Here is a 14101-nt window from a genome sequence, read left to right on the forward strand (position 1 = left end):
CCTTTCTCCTCGCAGATTTCAGTAACAAATCAGAATGGGAATAATTTGGGCAGTAGGTTGTGGGCAGTCAAATGGCCAGTAATTTTGTGACTGCTTTATTAACTGGGTCTATTTAGGTGGCCATGTGTCCTACTTTGCAGATGACAGTTCTCTAGTTGAAGGGCCCAAATCCAGCTGGAAGATAGAGATCCCTTGGAAGGAAGAGCAGCAGCCTTGAAGTTGCCCATTAGCAGTTCACTCCTCAAGAGAAGACTGAGCAGGCACCCAGGTTAGTCTTCATAGCTATGATGAGATTTAAATAATAGCAATGCTATTTAAATAATGCTCATTATTGCTAAATTTGCAGCTCTGCATATGAATCAACACATGTGTCCATGCCAGCTATTCAAGCATATACCTAATTTCAGATACGGTGGAAGTTGAACTTGTAGTGCAGTGCACATCCAACTGAGTACATACTTAAGGCTTTATTTGTGGGTTTGACTACAGGGGAATTGGTACTATTTAAAAGATATTATGATTTCCCTGTGATCTGGTGTTAGCACTGGAAATCTTTTGGTGCTTGTCCTTGTAGGGCTCACTGCTGATACCTTCCCTGGTCCCCATTTAAAAATTAAAATGCAATAAATTCCAGTGCTTCAGTCTGGATCATTTTAATTTCCAACAAAATACCCTCAACTTAGCACTGTTTTGAGACATTGCAAGAAATTAAAATAGTGACAAGTGGGTAATGGCACCAGCATCCACTTCTCCCAGGGACATTTCAAACCTGGAATTGCAATGTCTGGTCCTGTGAGTTTGTTGCTCAAAAAAACACCTTTTACTCTTTTTTCAATTTTTACAGTTAAAGTAAAAATAATGAGAACAAAACTAAAAGCTGGAAGGCGCTTTGAAGGGGCAGTGAGGGAGCAAAGTTGGGGAAAGGTTTTTCTTATTGAATCTTTGTTTATGCCTAATCCAGCAAATACTTCTCTTCTGGGCATATTGGACTCCTCATCACTTCTTCCAGAAGCAACTTGGACCCACAACTGTGCGACACTGAAACATTGGATGGCCATGCCCTAGTGGCACTGTGCTGGACAGCTCTCATTCTCCGCACTGTATTAACTTTTACAATCCTTAAATTTCTCTGATGCCCACACTATACTTAATTATTTTTCAACACTGTGGGCGTTGATGGATCGGCTTGTGTTTACTGCACAGTAACTGTAACTTCCTGGAAAAAACATATCAACCAGACAGTTAACAAATTAGCAAACTGTTTGCTCAGGCTAAATAAACAGTGGGAACTGAGATAAAATTGGTGGTGCGGAATGACTTGTAAAGCAAAAGCTTACTGGATTTTGAAATAAGAGGACGTCTCACAGCCTCTGCTTACTGACTCTATTGGCAAAGAAGACAAGAAGAATAAATTCTGCCACTACTTGTCTCTACTGCTATGGTGAAGTATTGCCTGTTTCTCTTACTACAGTATTGGCAAATGCTAAGTATGGATGAGAAGAATCCATCAGTCTACTTTTGGACTGATGGAACATATGCAGAAGAGATATATCATAATCCTTAAAAAACACTGTGTGTGTATGTGTGTGTGTGTGTGTATGCCCCTCCCCACAAAAGGCACTGTACGTATATAGTGAACTGTATAGAAAACTAAATTGCATAAAGCACTGTCCTTGGAACATCTCACCGCTCAGGCAAGTGGCAAATATTGTAAGCAGTCAGGAAACGGAACTATTGTAATGGAAGGGTTTGCCAGCGGTTTGTTTTTCAAAGCAAAGATTAATCTAGACTAAGACAACAGTGATAGAATAACAAACAGCAAACTCTAGTCTCACCCCCTGCCCCCTGGATAAAGTGGAATCTTCTGTAACCAAACAGTCCAGGGCAAACTGTATGGAATTTTGGTTCTGAGAATTGCAGGCTACTAATAATAGTAATTATTCTTTCAGATACCCCTTGTATTTCTTCTTGCTTTCACAACTATCACCAGTGAAGCATCACTTGCCCCTTCAGATCAAATATTTCAGTACATTGATGCACATCAACATGAATATGTACAGGTACAAGCGGGTGTACTATTTTGGGACAAGCTGGAAAACTAGAGTGAAGGAATGTTACCTGGAATATGGATTCCATTCCCCTCATAATTTCCTCTTTTCACAGAGACTCAGAGAATGGGTGGCCATTGAAAGTGACTCCAGTAACCTTCTGAAGAGGCAAAATCTGATTGAAATGATACATTTAGCAGAAGAGAGGATAAAATATTTAGGAGGAACTGTTGAGTTGGCGGAACTGGGTGTACAAGAGGTAATCTATTGTGTTTCAGCATGAAATCTATCTTCATATATAATGAGGATCACCTTAAGGCAGGCATAGGCAAACTCCAGATGTTTTGGGACTACAACTCCCATCATCCCTGACCACTGGTCCTGTTAGCTCAGGATGATGGGAGTTGTAGTCCCAAAAACATCTGGAGGGCCAAGTTTGCTTATGCTTGCCTTAAGGCTACTGCTTAATGGCTCTAAAGAGTCTTCGTTAATCTGCCTAAAACATTCCAGTCTTTCATGCTATGTGTTTTGGTCACCACTCTCCTCCTCCTCCTCCTCCAATATTTGCTGAAGTATAGAAGATAAAAAGAAAGTCTCTGTCCACTGGATCACAATTGAAAAATATGATCTAAAGGAAAGATAGAATTGCCAGTAACATAAGTTACATAGGAAGCAGCTATATATGTTATGTACTGAAGTTCTCACCCTGGGCCAGCAGGGGGATACTGTAGATAGTTATGCAAATAAGGGATCAAAAGTGACGTTCAGTGATTGGATAGTTTTAGAAAGTTGTAACAATTATGTGTACTGGAGCTCTATATAAGCAGGCTCACTGAGCCCTTCAGCTCAGTTCTGTTCTGGCCTCTGAATAAAGAAGGGCTGTTTGAAGAATCACTGTGTCGTCTGATATGTTCACCCACAACTTAACAATATATATAGATGGACTATAACGTGGTCAGGAGGTGAGGGGATTGGGTAAAAGAGGCAAGTGATAGCTTCTAGCACTTGTATAGGATTGCACTGTTAATGCATCGCTTCTGCTTTAGCTGCATAATGGAAGTACACCTCGTTTGCCACCAGTCATTCTGGCAGAATTTAAAAAGGACCCTAAAAAACATACAGTTTGTTTTTATGGACATCTGGATGTGCAGCCAGCCAGATTAGAGGATGGATGGGCATCAGAGCCATACAATTTGACAGAAAAAGATGGTGAGCATTTATTATTATTCAATGGCAGCAATACAGTGACAGAATGTCACTGAAAACCAGTTCTTGGGTGGCAATAGTGGGAGAAGATATTGCTTCAGGCTCTGCTTGTGAATGTCCAGCAGGCATCTGATTGGCCCCTGTGGAAACAGGATGGTGAACCAAATGGACATTTTATGTGGTACAACTGGACTCTTATGTCACTTCTGAACTTGTAAAACACTGTACAATTGAATAACTGGATTCTATCAGCTTCTCTTTATTTCACTTTTATTTTGAAGGTAGTCTGTATGGACGTGGAACCTCGGACGACAAAGGGCAAATTCTGGCTGTACTGAATGCAGTAGAAGCACTTCAACAATATGTATATGAATTTTTTGTTTTTTTTAACAAGTCTTTCTTATTTCATGAAATCTGCCATCAAAACAAAACAAACACATTGTTTACTACATTTTAAACCACTCTCTGACAGGAACTTCCTGTGAATGTAAAGTTTCTCCTTGAAGCCATGGAAGAAGTAGGATCCCCTGGACTATTGAAACTGGTTGAAGAGAGAAACAGTACGTTTTTTTCAGATGTCGATTACATTGTGATCACTGATTCCTCATGGATCAGCAACAAACCAAGTATTACATATGGAACAAGGGGAAACAGCTACTTCTTAATTGAGGTATTTGGGGCTCTTTAATATTGTTACAACTAGTAGAATGAGTGTGGTATAATGGTTGGACTATGCCCCAGGAGACTAGGGTTCTAATCCAACGCAGCCATGAAGCCCAGCTTAATTTACCTCACAGGGTTGTTAGAATAAAATAGAGGTGAGGAGAACAATGGTCCACCTTGAGCTACTTGGAGGAAAGTTGGGATATAATAATAATGCTAATTTTACAGACACATCTTCTCATTCATTTTATTATCATTTGCCTGTAAAGTTTTTAACGAATAAGCTGCTAAGCGAGGATTACAATTTTTAATTGATGCATGTCTGAGAGGGATGAGCCCACAAACGTGAAGCTTGTGCCTGTTCATTTTCCTGATGCAAAATCTTGGTATGGCATGGCATGCTAATACACCCTCTGATTCCTTTATCTACTTTTTTCTAGGTTGAATGTGCTAAAAAAGACTTGCATTCAGGGACCTTTGGAGGTATAGTTCCTGAAGCAACCAGTGACTTAATATATCTGTTGAGTAAGTAGAGTTTCTACTAGTGAACAACTAGCTCACACCTTCTAGGCTGCTTCAAAGCTTGACTACTGAGATTTCAGCATTGGTAACCTCAAGACTGGATTACCACAATGCGCTCTGTGTGGGGCTTCCCTTGGGCACCTTCACAGCTGCAGCTAGTGCAAAATGCAGGGCTTAATTGTTGACTGAGGAACCCTCTCAGTGTCAGATAACACCTCTGCTGAAGAAACTGCGGTGGCTGCCAGTATGTGCAGTTCAGGGTCTTGCTTTTAGCCTTAAAGCCCTAAACAACTTGGGACCAGGGTATACGCCTTGCGTATATCCCTGCCGGGCAACTGTGCTCCTCAGATGGGGCACTGCTGAGAGTACCATAAGCCCCAGAGGTGTGTTTAGCCTATGCTAGAAACTGAACTTTTAGTGCTGGAACTCTAGCTCTCTAGAATAAATTACCAGCCAAAACTAGACAGGTGCCTAGTGTGATGATGTTTGAAGGCATTTTTCTTTATGAAGCCTTTCCTTGAGGTGCCACCCAGTCATATATGGAAGATCAACTTTATATTTAATGAAATTGTTTCATTGCTAACATCATCACCATTTTACCCCACCCCAGCACTCTGGGCAGCTTCTAAGACATATAAAAACATAATAAAACATTACACATTAAATAGCTTCCTGATAAAGGGCTGCCTGTCTTTAGATGTCTTCAAAAGGTTACATAGTTACTCATCTCCTTGACATCTGATGGGAGGGCTAAACGAAAGCTAAACGATGAGTACTGGTCTGGACAAGATGCTAAACCAAGCATGTCAAAAAGTTATATAGTTACTAATCTCCTTGACATCTGATGGGAGGGCATTCCACAGTCAGGAGAAAGCTAAATAATGAGTACTGGTCTGGACAACATGCTAAGCCAAGCCATAGCTTAGCTTAGCACAAGACAGCAACCAAATGATCAGGGAAGAGCAATGTGGTCACAGTCTCCTGTCTGGAGTTTTCATGCTTGCAAGTCCATGGTTTTGCTTAGCTTGATGTGCAAATCAGTTAGGACCATCCCATCTGAAATATACTCAGAGTCAAGTGTGGATTTCATGCTCTTTATTCAGCTCATAGTAGTGAGGAAAGCCAGTTCCCCCGAAATGTCTGCTTTATATACATTATTTACACAATGGGCCCCACGAGATTGGCTAATTCCGGGATTCTCCTGTAGGCCAACCAGGTTGCAGATTCACTTCCACCTGGAGTTGGATTGGGTGGCTCCTGCAGACCAATCAGACTGCTGCATTCTAGATCCTATTGTTCTGGGACCAATCAGACTGCTGCATTCTGAATCCTATTGTTCTAGGACCAATCAGACTGCTGCATTTTGATTTGTATTCAACTCAGTACATAACACCATCTATGAGGCAGAAGAATCCAAGGGGCGCCTCCTTGGGCACCCCCCCTCCCAAAGCGAGAAGTAGCTACAGCGGCTTCAGGCTTCCAGTGAGATCTCACAGTGGCCTCCACGTGATTTCACTGTGCTCTCACAAGATCTTGCTGGAAGCTTCAGCTGGTAACCCTAGTAAGCAAGACTTTGGTGAGGGCAGCAAGCTGCTCCTGAAATAAGACTATTACGTCTATATTACAGGGAGGTAGCCATGTTGGTCTGCCGTAGTCAAAACAAACAAATTCCTTCCAGTAGCACCTTAGAGACCAACTAAGTTTGCTATTGGTATGAGCTTTCGTGTGCATGCACACTTGTGCTCACACAAAAGCTCATACCAATAGCAAACTTAGTTGGTCTCTAAGGTGTTGCTGGAAGGAATTTTTATTTTATTTTATTACGTCTATAGACATTCTAATGAACATTCATAGGTTGGGGTCAGAGCTTGCCACATGTATGCTATTATTCCCACTACCTCCTCCCATTTATCTTATTCTTATTTAGCCATCATCTTACTCTGGGGATCTGGTTTTATAGCTTTATCTATATATTAGATAACCTGTTGTGCATGTTCTATGATGCCGAAGAAGCATAGCTCTTCATAGAGATTCTTAGAGAACAGCAAAGCTTAGCATTTTCTGTAAGTTTATCATGTAACATGTTTTGTTTAAAAATAAATAGAAATTAGGAGAAATATTCAATAAACTTTAAAAAAAATTAAAAGACTATTTTGAGGCTTGCCTTCTGTATTCCCTAGTTTTAAAGTAAGCAATTTTAATTGATGTTTGGTATTACATTCTGTCCATTAAAAAAACAAAAGTAACTGCAAGTTCTGTTATTTCTGTAGTTCCTCTTCAGAACTTGTACATTTGTTTTCAGGTACCCTTGTCGATTCTTCTGGTCATATACTGATACCTGGGATTTATGATGCAGTTGCTCCTCTTACGGAAAAAGAAAAGAAACTCTATGAAAAAATTGAATGGGATTTCAAGAAGCTGAAGGACACATTTGGCATAAGAAACTTCACATATAGCACTAAAGTATATGCCATATTGATTTTGTATTGAATTCTAAGCTGGGCTTTTGAAAGCTGGTTTCACAATTTTCAGTTAGGATGGGGCAAATTGTGGGAATTCCTTTATAGTTGATGTAGAAGCATGGTCAAATCTGTGTCTGCTCTACCATTAGGCAGTCTGGGATGGCTACTACAGGCAGCTGATTTTGGGTGTAATGAAAGGGCAGCATATCCCTTTTTGCAGAAATATGCTTGTAAAATATGTATACAAGTCACTAGACCATTTTCTTAGCCTGTATTAATGAATTCCACCTTGTGTGGAATTGTCAGTCTGATTGGGGGTTCTAGAGTAACCCCAAGTCTAGTATCATGAGATAGAAAAATGTCAGTCAACCACTCTCTCCATGATTAGTCTGAATTAGTTCTGCCATCAGGAATATTAGGATTTTTGGTCCAAAGTCTAGCACCCCACTCAGTAGAATGAGTGCGGGTGGGGGGGATGACAAACATACCAGGTAGCTTACCACATTTTGAAAAAAGTGACACAACACACATTACCATTTATAGGAAGGAGGGGTGCCATAAGACCACGTATTCCAGGCTCAAAAAATAATTCAGTTTTCAGAATCTAGTTTTCATGTTTTATTAGTTTGCAGGTCACTTTGGATCACATTTCATGAAAAAGCAACTAAAAATGCAAATGATAATAATGATATAAATAACCCATTTGTCTCTGTAAAATAATAGGAATGGTGAGCAAACTGCAACTTATTGTTTAAGACTTTATATATTGCTTTAAAAGTTGCTTTTTTTGTTTAGGAAGAATTATTAATGCGGAAGTCGCGCTATCCATCTTTGTCCATCCATGGAATTGAAGGAGCTTTCTCTGCACCTGGAACTAAGACTGTAATCCCTGCAAGAGTAATTGGGAAATTTTCAATACGCCTGGTTCCCCATATGGATCGCTCTGTAGTAAAAAAACAGGTAGAGTTCTGGGTTGTGTGTCTTTAAAATCTCTCTATTCTCTTGTGGTAAACAGTGCTAATCATTTGCTTTCTTCAGTTGATGAGATGTTTCTAGCAACCTAGCCTAAAATAGGCCTACTCAGAAGTAGGTCCCCACTGTATTCAATAGGGCTTATTCCCAGGTAGGTATATACAAGATTGTTGCCATGCAATGGAATACAATGCATGTTCACTCATAAATAATCTCTACTGAGTTCTATAGGACTTCTTATCAAATAGGTGTGTAAAGGATTGTAGCCTAAGACTGCAACTCAAGTATGCTTACTTCACATGAATTAAACTGAGGCTTACTTCTGGATAACATGCAAGGCATTGCTAGTGAATTAACTCAAAATGAAGTTGATAATATATTTAAGGTACTAGCTTGAATCACAGAGAATGGGAATTTGAATAATGACCAGCACATTGCAGTACCAAAAGATAATCATCAGCACATTGATCAGCCTTTATTCAAAGCTCAAAGTGTGCTAGACCATGAATACTGCAGGTCATTAAACCACAATGCATCTTCATAAGCAGATAATTAATATATTATTGTGTTATTATGACAGATTTAATTTTCACCAGGAGCAAACTAGAATAAACTTTCACTATTATTCTCTTGAGGTAATGGATCATTTGAACAAGAAATTTGCTGAACGGAACAGCCCTAATCATATTGAAATAACCAATGTGCAAGCATCAAAGCCGTGGCTTTCTGATACAGATGAACCTCTGTATTTGGCTGGAAGAAAGGCAATAGAGAAAGGTCTGGTCACTTCACTGCAACAAATTACAAAACTTTGGGGCTATTGTGATTATTATGAAGCACGCAGCATATTGAAAAGCAGTGTAGAAAACTTAATAGCAATGGCTGCATCATTACAAAAAATCCAAAGTAATCTACACATGCATCTAATAATAAAGCTGCAATGTTATATGAACGTGTATGTAATTCACACAGTATTCTGAAGGAGAATTTTGGCCTTGGAAGAGGCTCGTTTTGTGAAAACATATTTTAAAGAACAGTCATGGGACGTATTAAGACAGAACTGTTTTGCTGCAGAAGATTTAAAACAGTTGTTTTTCTGGATTTTGTCAGTTACAGACAGGATCACAACTTTAAGTTTAGAAGTAGTTAACTTTTAACTCAAGATTGCAACAAAGACAAATGTGTCTGTTCTGGGACTTAGTTGGATAAAATGTTAAGTAACCAGTCTATGAAAATTAAGTTTTCTTTTATTCCTATTTCTTAGTATTCCACACTGAGGCTGACTTGACCCGAATAGGTGGAACAATTCCAATTGTTTCACATTTCCAAGACGTAACTGGAAAGAGTATAATGCTTCTAGGAATAGGAGGACCAGATGATGCCCCTCATGGTCAAAATGAAAAGATCAACAGGTAATCTGTAGGCCTTTAAAACACAGTAGTACCTCTGGTTAAATATGCTTCAGGTTACAGACTCCGCTAACCCACAAATAGTACCTCGGGTTAAGAACTTTGCTTCAGGATGAGAACAGAAATCGTGCGGCGGTGGCGCAGCAGCAGCGGGAGGCCCCATTAGCTAAAGTGGTGCTTCAGGTTAAGAACAGTTTCAGGTTAAGAACGTACCTCCGGAACGAATTAAGTACGTAACCAGAGGTACCACTGCAATGAAGTCTTTTACTAGTGGGGAAAATGCTACGGTAAGTGAATTTTAAGAATAAACTCTGGAGAGAAGACAACTTTGGGACTTCTTTTTTGTGTGCAACATAAACCACCTAGAAGCTTCTTGAAGATGGAAAAACTAAACATACAGCATTTGAAATACTGATGCAAATGAAGTAGAAAAAGCGTGAATAATAAAACCAGATGTAGTATTGGCCATAATTATGATGCTTACCCATTAACATAGATATACATTTTTGCCAAGTTGTAATTTAGACTCTCATATTCCATCTGCGCTATATCTGCTTTTGCATGCCCACTATTAATCTTGTTTTCTTTTTAAATGTAGGTACAACTTCATTGAGGGAACCAAACTATATGCAGCCTTCCTTCAAGAACTTGCTTCTACCTAGAGAAGATGGGATGATAATAAAAACCCTCTAAAGCACAGCTGCATACTTCCTTTTTAAAAATGTTCTTAAAGGAACACATATACACAAATATATTTAGTAATTTAAACGTGATAAAATCAATAAATACTTGTGTGGAAAAAAGAGAAGATCCCCCCTGCAATAAAATATTTTATTTTATTTTTACATTTGGAGGTCCCATTCCTCCTTTCTTTATGTGCCTGTACAGAACTTTCTTGCTTCCTTAAGAACTCTGGACTCTCAGGAAGGAAAAGGAATAAATACTGCCACCTGGGTTTTCTAAATTTAAGATGACCCTCTTACTATGCTTTTTGTAAAAGATGTGCTACCCACAAATGACACATCACATTCCTAAATGCTTTTAAGTCTGTTTAAAGGTATGGTTGCACCCTGTGTGACTGAACTACTGTATTCATGTGCACTATACACCCTCTGCTGGCTGCACACTTCTTTGCAGCATCTTTTTCTTAAATGTGGTAACTGCATACATGGGGATCTCAAGTGCTTACCCATGTAGGCACAGACAGGATCAAGAGCTGCTTAGCTTCAGCAAAATGATGGCTTCATGTACCTTCAGACCATATCCTGAGTCCGTACTCTTTCTATGAGGGTGGCAGGTGCAATTTTGAAACCTTGGGCACATTGTCAGATTCCCAGGCAACAGACAATTGCATATTAGTGGCATATGGAGGCAGTGGCTACCATTGAAAATTTGCAGGCTTACTAGTGAGTATTTTTTATTTATTCAACTGAAGTATTTTTATTTTCCTTTACAGTCAAAAAAATACAGTAAGTTTCATAATTCACAGTGTAGTCCTACTAAAATGAGAGTGTTAAAGTTTGAAAAACAGCAAGGTGGCAATCAAACAAGTCACACAACATATTTAGTCTAACAAAATTCACTGTAATTTCTAAAAGTCACCATGTGAACCCTTCTGGACATGAAGCAAGTAATAAGTATAACCTAAGTATGTTTTTAAGCTTACATGCCTGCTTGGGGTTTATAATAAATCAATTACCACTATATATTAGTATCTTTTGGGAGGGGGATTTTCAATCAATTTCCCAAAACTGGAAGTTTTTCCCCACCCGGCCATTGTAAGTCCTTCATACAATTTATTTTTTGTTAGTTAAGTCAATCTCTACCTCTTCACCAGTTAAACAAAGAACACTACCTTTTGTGTGTAGATATTTTAAACTTTTGAGTTGCTTCATGCCTAAACAATTCTGACGTGTTTACACACGGAACATAAACAAACATGGCATCTGGATATTGCTCCTTCGTTAATTTTGTTCAACTAGCAACTAAAGACTGCTTGGTAATGCAGGGCTTGAGCCCACTGCCTACAGGGTTCGTTTCAGGATAATATTGCGCGTGTGCAGTGAAACACCGGGGCCTCAGCTGAATCCCAGAGCCTGTTTTCGCTGTCAAGGTTCTCTCGGGGAGTCATAGAGGACAGGAGTGCCTCGGGGCATGTGCAGAGTGCACGTTTCGCCTCAAGGGTGCCAGCCACAACCCAGCCCCTTCACTTTTGGCTACACGGAACGCGCAACAGAGGAAAGCGAGAGTCACCGCTAGGGCGCCTCTGAACGCGCCTGAAGGGGCGGCGCGCGGGGCCACAGAGGTACAGTTAAGGCCCTCGCTTCTTCAAAGGGAGTCACGCGCCGCCCGCGGAGCAACTGCCGCCGCTGCATTCCATACATTTCCTGTCTTCCCTCCCCTCCGTACGACGTTACGCATCACGTTCCGACAGTGACGCACTTCGGCGAATCTACGGCACGCCACTTGTGACCAAGATCATCACAAGCGGAGGAGGACGGCGTCCCCATCCGGTGAGTAAAAACCAACGGTCAGAGGTCCCCTCGCTTCTGAGGGAGGCTTCTGCTTAAGGCTGTTGTAGGCGTTTATCCTTGGGGGCGCCCGGTCGTTCCTGGCTTTCTCCAGGCCTTCTCGCTTTCCCTAGGGCTTTTTGGGCCTCTGTGCCGCCGTCGTTTTTTCTCCCCCTTCCTCCTCTCGATAAGTGGGAGGGAGGGCAGGAAGCTCGTTTTGGGCCAATCAGTAACCGTCGGCGGGTCTGATGCTTGAGGAGGGAATTCCTGAGTGGTTGGGCATGGAGGGCGGGAAGACGGTTTCATATAGCGATTGGCTAACGCCTCAAGGCTTCTCATCCACTTTTTTTTAAAGAAAGGAAGGGGGAGGAAAAAAAGTTTGTCCAGAGTGCGCATGCGGAAGCTATTCGTGGTCTGTGACTTCTTCGTGTTAGCACTACGCATGTTCGTCGCGCGGCACCTTTTCAGGAGCGAGGGGGACTGGACGTTGCGCACGCGCCTTTTCGACCGTGGCTTTAAAACCGTTCTTTTCAGGGGGCTGTGATTGCGCTTGCGCGAGGGCTTGTATGTTTGCGGGTGAGCGATAAGGGACGCCTGAGCTCTTCTTCCTGGGCCGAAGGAGGAGCGCACGCGCACTGCTGTCGCTCGCCAGCAAAAAAATCCAAAATCTGGGGCAAAAAAATATATATTTTAAGGGCCGTACAAAACGACACAAGCTTCCGAGTTCATCCCAACTCTTCATCAGGCTGGCAGTTCTTATGTAAAAAAAGAAAAGAAAACTGGGGAGGAGGAGAGCGTGCTGGACACCTGAACATGTTGGAAGATTCAGGGCAGATAAAAGATAAAAATGATTCACATTTCCTGGCATTGTGGAGTTGGAAGTTACCCAAAGGATCATTTGCAATGCATACTTAAACTAGAAATGGCTACCACAACAGGTAGCGATGTCCAACGACTTGGAACAGCTTTAAACAAATTACAGTGGTACCTTGGTTCTTGAACGGCTTAGTTGTCGAACAAATCAGCTCCCGAACGTCACAAAGTGTTCTGGTTTGTGAATGTTTTTCAGAAGCTGAACATATGACGCGGCTTCCACTTGAGTGCAGGAAGCTCCTGCAGCCAATTGGAAGCTGCACCTTGGTTTTCGAACAGTTTGGGGAGTCGAATGAACTCCCAGAACGGATTAAGTTCATGAACCAAGGTACCACTGTACACAAATTCATGGAGGAGATTGCTAACCATTAAAGGTAGATGGTTGGCTACATTGAGAACGGGATACTGGACCTGATTGGCCTTCGTTCTGATACGGAGCGGCTCTTAGATATGGGGGGGGAGTTGGCATGATTTAGAAACCACAAGGTTGGCATTTAGTCACCGTCAAGATGGGAATGTAGGAAGAGAGCGCAAACTTGTATTGGGCTCTGCTTGGAGCTTTCAAAGATTTTAGCTTGTACCCGAGGGCTGCTGGGATAAAGCAGTAAATAATGGCTGTATGAAGGCGTGCCGTAACCCAGACTTCACATGACATTACAGTTTCAATCTAGCCCATGAAAACATAAGCTGCAATAAATGGGTTATTTTTAAAGATTTAACAAGTGTCTTCGTTGTTTCTGGTTCTACATGCTAACTAATCCAGGGATGGGGAACCTTTTTCAAGTTGAGGTCCACATTCGGGGTACATACGCTTCAGGTTACAGATTCCACTAACCCAGAAATAGTACCTTGGGTTAAGAACTTTGCTTCAGGATGAGAACAGAAATCGTGCTCCAGCGGCGCGGCAGCAGTGGGAAGCCCCATTAGCTAAAGTGGTGCTTCAGGGTAAGAACAGTTTCAGGTTAAGTACGGACCTCTGGAACGAATTAAGGTACCACTGTATAGACAGCCTTCTGAGAACCACATACCAGTGGTAGATTGGGTCAGAGGCAAAAGTAAGCGAAGCCACAAATGTAACATTATCCTCCGTACAGTAGGCTAGCTTGTACCCACACCACTGTATTCCATCAAGGTAAGCAAGAACAACTAATTTATCAGAGTTCAAGAACATATTACAGCCAGATAAAATCACTTGGTGCGTGAAGCAGGAGTGTGTTATGGGGAGAGTTCCAAGGGCCAAACAGATAGCCTTTGAGGGCCAAATTTTCCCCTGGGCCTGAGATTCCTTGCCTCTGTGTAGCTCCTTGGGATTGTATGCCAGTAGAACTCTGAAGAGACAGCATGCGGAGCACATGCAAGAAATAAATGCAAGAATCAGATCCTGCTTTTATAAATTTTGGAAGATGTGCCTCCGCTCATAGCTGTTATGTCTGCTC

The 14101-nt window shown here is 41.3% G+C and overlaps 2 protein-coding genes across 2 annotated transcripts in view; both read left to right on the forward strand.

Annotated features, from left to right (window-relative positions):
- Nucleotides 1-1292: 1292 nt before the first annotated feature.
- LOC310681853 (beta-Ala-His dipeptidase-like) lies at nucleotides 1293-10127 on the forward strand. The gene is made up of 12 exons (XM_083449829.1): nucleotides 1293-1441; nucleotides 1950-2060; nucleotides 2164-2307; nucleotides 3095-3257; nucleotides 3536-3618; nucleotides 3727-3924; nucleotides 4358-4442; nucleotides 6742-6902; nucleotides 7697-7861; nucleotides 8509-8650; nucleotides 9138-9285; nucleotides 9881-10127. Exons 1-12 carry the CDS (start codon nucleotides 1439-1441, stop codon nucleotides 9942-9944), a joined length of 1467 nt encoding a protein of 488 aa, XP_083305955.1. The 5' UTR covers nucleotides 1293-1438; the 3' UTR covers nucleotides 9945-10127.
- A 123-nt stretch (nucleotides 10128-10250) lies between these two features.
- Nucleotides 10251-14101, forward strand: part of ZNF407 (zinc finger protein 407) — a 331438-nt gene continuing 327587 nt past the window's right edge. Inside the window, exon 1 of the mRNA XM_083449815.1 lies at nucleotides 10251-11795. The gene's annotated coding sequence lies outside the window, so the exon portion shown is untranslated. The remainder of the gene's footprint in view (nucleotides 11796-14101) is intronic.

The sequence above is a fragment of the Podarcis tiliguerta genome, assembly GCF_965153285.1.
Source record: "Podarcis tiliguerta genome assembly, chromosome: 7".
NCBI lineage: Eukaryota > Metazoa > Chordata > Lepidosauria > Squamata > Lacertidae > Podarcis > Podarcis tiliguerta.

What these genes read in the sequence shown, in the direction of transcription:
- LOC310681853 (XM_083449829.1), top strand. An exon ending in ATCAACATGAATATGTACAG is followed by an intron (nt 2,061 to 2,163) that starts GTACAAGCGGGT and finishes CTCTTTTCACAG; the next exon opens with AGACTCAGAGAATGGGTGGC. An exon ending in GCTCTGTAGTAAAAAAACAG is followed by an intron (nt 7,862 to 8,508) that starts GTAGAGTTCTGG and finishes TATTCTCTTGAG; the next exon opens with GTAATGGATCATTTGAACAA.